The sequence below is a fragment of the Lentinula edodes genome (assembly GCF_021015755.1).
Source record: "Lentinula edodes strain Le(Bin) 0899 ss11 chromosome Unknown C8R40scaffold_28, whole genome shotgun sequence".
Lineage (NCBI taxonomy): Eukaryota > Fungi > Basidiomycota > Agaricomycetes > Agaricales > Omphalotaceae > Lentinula > Lentinula edodes.
The window spans coordinates 211,147-221,857 of record NW_025764334.1 but is presented as its reverse complement, the minus strand read 5'-3'; the positions used below and the strand labels follow the sequence as shown (position 1 = coordinate 221,857).

Sequence of the window (10,711 nt, the reverse complement as noted above, 5' to 3'; positions counted from 1 at the left end):
AAAGTACCAACGGCGGTTTTGGGCATATTGACCATCTCATCTCCAACGCGTTATGAGTTTTAAGAAAAGGTACAATCCAGCCATCCTACGCCAAACTTACTCACATCTAATTCTCCTTGTAGTAAATTGGACCTTTTGGTGCGCGTCCGCTATGCAAATCCACTACCTCCGCCGCCCTGTCCACCGAAACTCCTCGATATACCCACAAATCCCATGCGCTATGCTCAACCTGAATTCCTGAATTCTATCGCAAACAACACCCCTTTACCAATGATAGTGGATGCAGAGTGTGGGATGCCGCTGGACTTGGGGAAATGGGAGTCACTTTGGGAAGAGAATGCTGATGATTTAGGTTGGTGGCATTTACCTCCAAACGTCTCAATGCATTACACTACTGGTCATTAGCGTTAAACCCAGATCCTCACAATTTACCCAAACTTGATCAAAAGGATGAATTTCTGACATATGATTCTGGGTCATCATCTACTTATATGAATGGAAACCATACGGGATCAAGTACACCCTCAGCTGTCCCTGCGTTGGGGCAAGTTGCTTGGTTGCGGAAAACGGAATACACCAGTGACCGAGTGCAACGCTCTAGTACGAATGAACCGTGTGTGATATCATTTTTTTCTTGGTCCGTATCTGACTGGTCAAAATTCCAGGAAACATGTAGCACTTCCCCCAATCGACGTTTCTAGAGAAGCCCAGCTCCGCGATATTGAAGCCTCATTTGTTGAATGTAACGAGAACTTTTCACTAGAAGAACTTCGGCATCCGAACAAACCAAACGTTACTGCAGTGGAGTCGTATGAGATATTACCAGATAGTGAAATATGGGCAAACCAATATGATCTGTTCCGCTTTGCAGAACGCCCTGGGGAAAGAGCGGCAGATGTGTGTGCTTCCTTGCGTTTGCTGGAATCTGGTTCCCTGCTAAATTGTTGTAGGTTGAAGATCCAAGACTGGACTGTGCTATTCTTCGGCCTATGAAATCCGACCACGACTCTTTCCTTGCATTCTATCTGACTGAACAAGATGAAGGCGCGCTCAAGTTCAAAGAAATACGCAATTCCGTTGAGCCCTATGAAATTCCCGAGAATGAAGAGGTGTGTATCGTGTTCTGGATGTAATTGTATGATACAACTTTTTTTCAGCCAACGGTCTTCAAATTCGTCCGTGATTATGAAACTGTTAAGGTCGAACAAGAAGTACCAAACGAGTTTCTCCTTATTTTCGAGGACGGCGGATCGACTTCGAATTTTGATGATCTGGTCAACGAGGATCGAAAACCAGCTAAGAGGCCAAGGGGGGCATACTATAAGAACATCGAGCGCAAGATGCTATTGAAGAAGAAGCGTGCAAACGTTAGTAATATTTTCTTCGCTAATTACCTGCCTCTTCATTGATCCTTGTCTCAGGCTTATGAACAATACGAGGACAAATGGGATGTCATCAAGGTTACTCATGTCCCCATGAGTCAAGAAGAGGAAGACGAACGCGAAGAAGCATTAGCTGAGGTCATGGACCCTCTGTTCCTCATGAGAGGAGATGCAGACGCTGATGGTGAAGTTGAGGTGTATGAGGGACTCGGCGGCCAAACGTTCCCTGTGCCGGTGGATCATATACCCGTTGAGACGTAAATCTGAGCTCACACCGTGGGCTGCGATTGACCACTGCCCATTTGGATTGATATACATATCGTTTGTTCGATATCGTACTGAACCGCAAGTTCAATTTATGTGTTTCTACCTTCCGGAAGGATGTGTATCAGACACCCACTTCACAAACTCGTCGATTGTTCCGACATACGTTCAGTTCAATGCACAGAATACATACAAGAAAGCTGGTAAACATCTGCATGATGAAATACGACCCAGGTACGGCCACAGACTATGGTATCCTGGAGGTATCGCGCCTCTCCGTCTCGAGGTTCGTTCATGTTACGTCATAGTCTGAAAGATCACGTAATTTAGCGCTCATGGATATCCTCAACTCAATCGATAAGCGCTTTGAAAAAAAAAAACTTTACCTTCGATACTTATAACAAAGAGAGCATCACAAATGACTGAAATGAACGTAGTGGCCATCGAGAAATCGTTATTGAATGGGCACTGGGACAACTCTTTTCCTCATACTCCGTTGGTGGATGTCGCTCAAGCTGTTGTAAGAGGCCGCTTCGGCGAAGCTCTCACATCTTCCTATGCTCAACAATTATTTCAATTCAGACTCGCCGATACGTTAAAGAATTCCTTCAATATATCTGCGTCGCTGATGCAGGATGGACCACAGAACGAGCTTTTGCGCTTGGCTCTCGCCGTAGCCTGCCTTCACGCCTTCCTCCAGGTCAACTGGACCGGCCCTGATCTAGACTTCCAGCCTCTAGATATTTTATCGCAAACAGAATCTCATGATCTTTCAAACGAAACTCTCAATGGACTCGCCATCTCCGAACTTGCGCTTGGTGGAGAACCTGCATATCATCTTGCGCAGCATGCAATATTTCTGCGTCTCGCTCAGATCCTCTTGGACGCTCCCTACCATCACTGCCAGACTGCCATTTGGTGGCGTCTGCGAGCTCATCTTGTTCACCAGCAAGTGATTGACGAACCCGTAATACTTCCGGATAATGATATGACGACCTTTGAACACTGGCAAAGCCCATTTGCCTTGGATAGTCCTGATTTGAATGGCCGATTGCTTTTAGAGCACGGCTTACTACATCACATATTCCAGCAAGATAAAATTGCAGCTGAATACTTCGTCAAGGCAGCTCGGGCTACCGATCTACAGTACGAACTGACTGGTGCGCTTGGTAAGCGTACCAAGTTTCAGCAAACCGAACTCAGTCAGCTTGTGCTACTGGCAGAAAGTCATCTCCCAGATGTGAACCCCGAAAAGACGGAGGTCTTGTCCACGAATGAGCCGGACCAAGCCGTCGTTCCCGAGACGCTTGCTCTGAATGATGATACTCTGCTTGAAAAAACCGAGTTCACATCATCCAGACCATTAGCTGATCCATCCTCGTCTTCTCTCTATCGTATCGATCCCTCGAATCAACCGCCGCTACACCCATTGGACCAATGCATACTCCTCTCCCTCTGTCTCAACGTTCGGAACACTTCCCCTTTGCATGGTCTAACCTCCGAGCAAATGTCTCCTTACGTGGCCCGGGTCATCTCTCACCCTCGCAATTGGACCATACACACAATGGCACTTCTTCTCCGCTCCAGACTAGAGGCTAATCGTACACGAACAGTGGAACGCTCCACACTACAACTACAAGCACTCGTAGACCAGATGCCTGCAACTGACGTTGAAGCTGCTCCAGTCTCTGAGCGTTTACGCTATCTACACTCTATATCCCTTCCTCCAAAATGGGAACTTGAACGGGAGCTCGCCAATCGCTTCATTAGTCTCGGAGTGATCAGATCAGCCTTGGATATCTATGAGCGTTTAGAAATGTGGGAGGAGGTTGTGAAATGTCATGTATCATTGGACCGACCGGATCGAGGAATTACGATCGTAAAGGATCTGCTTGCGGGAAACAAAGTCGAGTCGGAGGCCGTCATATCGCGGGAGAAAGCATCTGGCACTGTGGATTCTATGAAGAGACTTCAAAGGTTCGATTCCGTCAGGGAAGCAAAATTGTGGTGTATCTTGGGCGACATCGAGCCGGAACATGCCGTGGAACACTACAAGCGGGCTTGGGGAATTTCGAAAAATACCTCTGGTCGGGCTATGCGCTCTTTGGGCGGGTTCTATTTTGCGAGAGCAGAATACGGACTCGCTAGGGAATGCTTACAAAAATCCGTGAAAATTGAGCCGCTACTTTCCAAGTCCTGGTTCATTCTTGGTTGTGCTTGCATGCGTTTGGAGGACTGGCAAGGTGCGAAGGAGGCATTTGCTCGTTGTGTAACAATAGACGAGGAGGACGGCGAGAGTTGGAGTAATTTAGCAAGCATGTATTTGAGGATTGAACAGTCCAACAAGGATGGTGATTCTGCAGTGCGTATCCGAGGATGTTTGTCGTCGTCTGTTACTGTATTAATAATCGTCATTGTCAGGATACCACCGTTGTTTCTCATGATAACAAACAACTCGCTTTTAGAGCGCTCAAGGAAGGTCTCAGAAGGAGCTACGACAACTGGCGAATGTGGTCTAATTACATGATCATCGCCGTCGACGTAGGGGAACTTGCAGAGGCATGTCGAGCCTTAGGGCGCGTTGTTGAAGAGACGAGCAATCAGGCAGGCGGCGTCGTTCTTGACGAAGATGTCCTCGACCGACTAGTCAATGCCGTTACTCGCGCACCTTCCGATCCACAGGAAGCGGTGGCCATCTCAAATAGCGACCAGGTTCAATATTCATTGAACCCGAACGAAGGACACGGTCTCTTACCTCGTGTGCTTGATTTATTCGACCGCATCATTCTCCCTCGTGTCTCATCCACTAGAGTATTCCGTGCCTATGCCCGATTACTAACATGGATGGGACGATGGGAAGATACTATGAAGGCGTGGATGGACGCCTACAGAGAAAGTGATGCTGGGAAGTTGACGAGAGGCGAACTTGATACGGTAGCTGTAGTCGGTGATGACATGGGAAGGCGGGTATGGAGAGATGCAGTCGGGGAAGTTGAAGAGATCGTTGATATTCTCCGGAATGTCGGCGCTCGGCTAGCGAGTAGTAGTGCAAAGAAGTGGAGATTACAGGCGAAAAGTGTTGTTAGAAGCTTCATGGCGAGGACCAGGGAGAATTTCGAGGATGATTCTGAATGGATCAGACTGGAGGAGTTGCTGGATGGGTTAAAGTAGATTATTTGCATCCAATTGGCATCAAACTACGAGTAACATTATATGAAGCTGGTATGAGCAAGGTAAGTAGGTAAACCAACACAACTGTAGAGTCGTAATTGCTAAAATACACAAGCAGTTTAGTTATATGTAGATATTGAAAGGGGAATATTTAAACTCGAGCCAGTAGCTCCGGATGTTGACACTTTGGAAACTGGCGCTCAAAGGTGTCTCTCTGCTGTGAAAGTGATTCAGCAGCGGACTGGTTCAAGTCTAGGGGAATATGTCAATAATAGATTCACGACTTTGAGCAAACTTCTGGAAGGACAAATGTCCTGGACAATCTAAGTACAGTAACACCTTTATTCGCACATGTAGGGAAAATCAATTGAGCAAACAAGGGTCAATTCATGGATGCTGGTCGGGTCGGGTCAATGTTCCCCAGTCCCGAGCGTTGACTAGTGTTGGTGACCAGACGAAATCAAATGAAGCTTGATGATTCCAGTATTAGAGATTACAGTCATATTGAAAACGCCTCTACGTAATGCGCCAACATCGAACTGCCCATCCTCCTCAGGATCTGAAGAGCACGAGGAAAATGAGGAACCACTACCAGAAGAGTAGTCTCGCGGGCCAGAATTCACGATGAGTGAAGAAAGTTTCGTTCACTCATGGGAGAGTCCATTTTGATTCTATGTGAGTATTCGGACTCTTGCCAAAGGTTGAAAAAGGTAAACGAGAGAACTCCGTTCACTAATAATCTGCATCTGGTAGACTCGCCGCTGCTGAGAAGGAATACACGTGGCTGAAATGGCGGGCGCCGTCGCAGAGGTAGAAGACAGTCACGCACAATACCCTTCTTTGAATTTCATCCATTATGTCGTCTCCGACCCCACCAAACTTTTCTGCAGTTTCAATCGAGGATCAAGTCGGCAGAGATAAAATATTGCCAGTGAGACAGACGGTCGACTGTGATGGCTACCAAGAACCTGTCTGGGTGACCGCAGGATATTCGGATGACACACCCATTCTTGTTCGAGCCGAGTACCATAACGGCCTCAAGGCGATTCTGGAATGGAGAACAAATTGCTTGAGAGCAGGGCAAGGGTTTTATATTGGCTTCGTCAACTTCAGTCGCCAATTCATGTGCTACATAGCTTGTCAGTGCAAATCTTGATCAACCGCGATAGTCATTTCGAAGAAAATTTGGCCAAAGATCTTCCTTATCCAAGTCCCTTTCAGGGTGACCAGGAGCCACCGAAGTCTAAGATGTGGCTATCCGTTGTCGGAATGCCTGGAATAGGTATGTATCGCATTGGATCTTTTCATCCAAATCGCTTGAATATTGCTTATGGTAGGCAAATCACACTTTCTCTTATATATCTGGAATCTACGACGAGCGGGGAAGCTCCCCACTCTCTATATCGCTGGCAAGACCGACATACGCTTGTTTGTCAACGGTCAAGAGTATTCCGGTACCACCGCGATGTGGCGCGTACCACTCTACGACCGTCACCTTTCCGGCGGATGGTGTCTAATCGATTCCAACGAGGAACAGGACCCTCTCCCACGAAATCTGCTGGAATCATCGTTGTTTGTAATCCAGGCAGCATCGCCTAGAGAGAAACATTTCTCCGAACGAAAAAAACGCTCCGGGATCAAAGGTTACTACTACATGAAGGAGTGGACCGTCAAGGAGCTCCTTTTAGGGTATTTACATGAACCAATTGACTCTTCGCTCTCGGACTCATTCAAGACCATTCCTTTTAGGCGTCATTTCCAATCATTCGAGCAATCACCCAACTATTTGAAGTATTTTTTTGCCTTACTTGGTGGCTCCGCTCGTGAAGCTTTTAGCTCTGAGTTTCTTTCACCTGACGACTGTTACCAGAAAATGAAAGAAGATCTTCAGAATTTGGAGGATTCAAAACTCCGTGACATATGGAGCTCGAAGTTTAACGCACATACCATGACAAACAGTATTGAGGAAGGCATTTCTCATAAATTCTTTTCAGTTTTCCCGTACGACGATGATATCAGGTCTAAAGCCGCGGTTCGAACTCCATCTGACAAGATATTGGACATGATTATCACAGAGTACGACCGTCGATTCCACCAGAAAAAAGTCGACATTTTCTCGCAATACCTAATTGCAGCAGGTGTTGGATCGAGATCGATGGCAGCGGAACTCTATGATACGCATTTTCATGAGTACCTTCTCCGCCTTGTCAATGCTGGGTCCGTCCAGGTCCGTGCAATGAAACCTCCGAGTAAACCACGACAATCAGCCACACAAAAAACCCGGGAATGGTCGACATCAGATTCTTTATCGACATTGGCAATGCCCGGTTTAATTGCATTATTAGAGTTCGACCATGATACAGTGTTGGATTTCAGGCAGTTGGAGTATAAATATCTGAAACCCACAATTCGATATTTTGCTACTTTCCATTCTCTACTTGTTCTATCAGAAACGTCGGTGATTGCTTTCCAAGCGACCATTGCTGACAAGCATGACTGCAGACCAGGTGGTTTGGAATGGCTTACAACACATGGCATCGAAGAAATTCATTATGTTTATGTTTCTCCTGCAGCGGTTGAACATGCGACTGTTGTTTTACCAGGAGACGTACCAGATGATCTTATCTATCCCACTGCTTCTTCAGGAACCCTGCAGTTCAGATCTGTCTCTCATATGTATGTCGATTTCACATAACACTCTATATTGAGGATCTCCCCGCCTGTGGGACCTTGTTGAAAATCCTTTGTCCATTCTGTATATACTATGTGGTGAAGTCAGTATCTTCATGTATTTTCACTGGACTTTCAACCAGCTTCTGGATCTAGGTGGTCCAGGGCCGTGAGTGAAAAAGTATAACATTCATTGTTTCTCAAGCATAGGGTATGTTCAATGCTTGCATCTCCTCAATAAGGTCAGGGAAGTGAGCAAGGGTTTTGGGCACCATAGGTGCTAGTCTATTGAGGTCTAAAGCTCTCGAGGCTGGCCCTCCATTGGCTGCATGTGGAAGTATGAAGGAGGTGTCAGGGCATAGGAGCATGTAAGGAGCTTTGGGGAAGTCTGTTATGTTGTGCTTGGGGCCAGGTAAGACATGACATTCTGGTTCTACTGATTCTTTCATCAATACTTGTTATGTTAAAATCTCTCCTGTCATAAAGTACACAGCCCCTCCCATTTTCCTTTTCTCACCATCTCAATACCTTTACTTGTACAATACATCATCCCATCACTATCATGTTCCATTGATGTCAATCCCCCATTGATTACTGATCCACCTGACCTACCTTCTCCTTCTACTGGTAATGAGCACTCCAACCAGCCAATCTAATACACAATATGTGAGTTCATTGCTATCAAATTTATTTAATAGCAAGGGGTAGCGTTGGCAAAGGTTCCGCAAAGCTTTGAGAGCTAAGTAAGAAGCTTTGATCAATCAATTTGAATTGTTCTAAGGATTTGATATATTCCTTTGATCAAGGTAGATTCAGCACGGTTTGTGCTTTGATTGTATTGATATGGGTATATCAAGAATTGGGGTTTTTGAATCAAAGTAAATTAAAACCGAAACACACAGACCCCTACAGAGGGCTAGAACTATGTGCTGGCACAATCACACAGTATGATTTGCCCTTAAGACCAACAACTGATCCTAAGTTTGAAGAATACCCAACAACTGAATATAACTTCTTGCAGTCACAAGGAGCAGAACACAATGTTCCTATACTCACAAGTGCCGGGCCCGAATGGCTGCTAGTGAAGAGGCTTCAGTCTGGCAGGAGTGTGTCTTTCCTTTTTACGGATTAGCACTGCAACATTGTCCCAAAATCACTTGTATTCCAGATACATCGGATCGCTATTTATACATACAGAATATAGAGTCGCACAGTACAATTAATTTAATACAATAAACGTTCGGAACTGCAAGGAAACTTCTACAATTGGTCAGATACCATTTGTCATGCCTTGCTTCTCCGGACCTTTCCCTTTCCTTTCCAGAGCTCCGGTTCATCACTTATACATGTTTCCGATATTCTATGCACCATCCTTACGATCTTTACTGTACATATTACCTGTCACTCCAGTAGCCACATGACATATGTACCTGACAGCCTCATGTACAGTATATAGGCTGGGGACTCCCCTCGGAGCTCCCCAGCGTGTTATTGTCAAATCTTACCTGGAAACTCTTCCTACCTGGCTTGTTCCCTTTAGTACAGTCTACTAGTACTTGCTAACAGGGCCTGACACGTCTCAACAGTCATATATTTCCTCATTATCTGTTTCCTTTATCTCTGTCTCACCTCAACTCTGTTTCTCCTCTCTGTTTCCTATCTCTGGCCTCTTTCTGTCAATCCTCGTATTGTCTACGCCTCTACTTCGACTCACCATCTACGTCGAGGCTCTACAATTCGTCCTTCATCCTTTGGAACCTCCCATTAGGTTCCCAATTCCGCTTTATTGCTCCCTAAGCTCCCCACAGCTTCCCACTCGTATCAGCTACACCTCCCCTCCACATCGAAGCGGTGGTTACGCGTTACGTTCTACACCTCCAGGACCCTCTATTAGGTCTACCCAAGCTCCACAACTACCCCTGGTTAGGCTCCCCTCACCAGTATCGGCACTATCCCATACCTCCTCATACGGCCTAGGCGGCTACTGCGTTCGCTTAGGCCCAGTCTGGGTAAGACCAGAGCAGGCCTTCTGTGCCGGGGCCTCACAAAGACTATAAGTACGTTGAATCATGTGCATCCGGAATGAATCGGCAACAAAAGGGAAGATATCTCCCAACAGTAGGTGCTTTAGAATTTATTTAATCTTAATTGTTTAGAGAATGACTTGAATGGTGTTCACCTGTTATTGATGCTCTACATATACTTCAATTGTTTGTCATCTCATTTTAAGAGCATGTACACTGTGAAGCTGTGCCAGAGGCCACAAGGTGTCTAAGGGCGGAGGGTCAAATGGGACAGTAGTGAAGTTATTAACAACACCGCCATTATGCCGCTAGTCCCCAGAGATCAAGAGTGGAGAAGTAGGTAACCAGGAGCAGCCAAGTCAGAGCGGCGGTAACACCGACAACAAGGAGCAAACCAAAGAATGTCTAAGTCCTGAGGTTAGAGTAAGGAGACCTTCAAAGCGATGAGCCTGAAGACTTAAAGGACAAGAGAAGAAGATCTAGGGTGATCTAAGTTAATAATTAAACTGAGGAACTACAGTATAGTACAGGCAGTATTTATAGCTACCAATTGGCTTATTGGGGCAGAGCACCAGACTAGCTACTAGGGGCTATTGTCAAGTCCATGCCTCGGGGTCCTATTCTGAGATCTACCTTTTATTGTAATCTCATTCTCATTGTTCTTTCTTGCTACACATACCCTTTCATTCTAGTCTCTCCTTATTGTCTTTACTCTACCCTGCAGGTACTACTCGTATAGCTCCTAGTAGCTAGTCTAGTGCTCTGCACCAATGCGCCAATCCGTAGATATAAATACTGCCTGTACGCTACTGTAGTTCCTCAGTTTAATTATCAACTTAGATTCCCTTTCCAACTTAGTTCTCCTCTAAGTCTTCAGGCTCATTGCCTCGAAGTACTCTCTACTCTAACCTTAGGACTTATAAGTTCTTTGGTTTGCTCCTCGTCACTGGCGATACCACCGCTCCAACCTGGCTGCTCCTGGCTCCTCTCTTCTATACTCTCGATCTCCAGGGACTAGCGGCATAATGGCAGTGTTGTTAATAACTTCACCACTGTCCCATTTGACCTTCCGCCCTTAGACACCTTGTGGCCTCTGGCACGGTTACACAGTGTACATGATCTTAACAGCTATACATATAGTACTTGCAGGGTAGAGAATAAGACAATAAGAAGAGACTAGGATGGATGGGAATGTGTAGC

At 45.9% G+C, this 10,711-nt stretch overlaps 3 protein-coding genes across 3 annotated transcripts; all 3 read left to right on the top strand.

Moving 5' to 3' along the window:
* The first annotated feature begins 17 nt into the window (after window positions 1-17).
* C8R40DRAFT_1114869 (RNA polymerase II-associated) lies at window positions 18-1,847 on the top strand. The gene is made up of 7 exons (XM_046228531.1): window positions 18-69; window positions 123-352; window positions 406-613; window positions 666-897; window positions 951-1,109; window positions 1,158-1,367; window positions 1,422-1,847. Exons 1-7 carry the CDS (start codon window positions 53-55, stop codon window positions 1,641-1,643), a joined length of 1,278 nt encoding a protein of 425 aa, XP_046084022.1. The 5' UTR covers window positions 18-52; the 3' UTR covers window positions 1,644-1,847.
* Window positions 1,848-2,073: 226 nt separating this feature from the next.
* Window positions 2,074-4,817, top strand: C8R40DRAFT_1051235 (tetratricopeptide repeat domain 27; the record flags this gene model as incomplete). The annotated part of the gene is made up of 2 exons (XM_046224696.1): window positions 2,074-4,008; window positions 4,068-4,817. The coding sequence occupies 2 exons, from the start codon at window positions 2,074-2,076 to the stop codon at window positions 4,815-4,817; spliced, it is 2,685 nt and encodes an 894-aa protein (XP_046084021.1).
* An 856-nt stretch (window positions 4,818-5,673) lies between these two features.
* C8R40DRAFT_1266555 (uncharacterized protein) lies at window positions 5,674-7,150 on the top strand (the record flags this gene model as incomplete). Its single annotated transcript, XM_046233939.1, has 4 exons — window positions 5,674-5,903; window positions 5,954-6,099; window positions 6,155-7,044; window positions 7,085-7,150. 4 exons carry the CDS (start codon window positions 5,674-5,676, stop codon window positions 7,148-7,150), a joined length of 1,332 nt encoding a protein of 443 aa, XP_046084020.1.
* Between the last annotated feature and the right edge of the window lie 3,561 nt (window positions 7,151-10,711).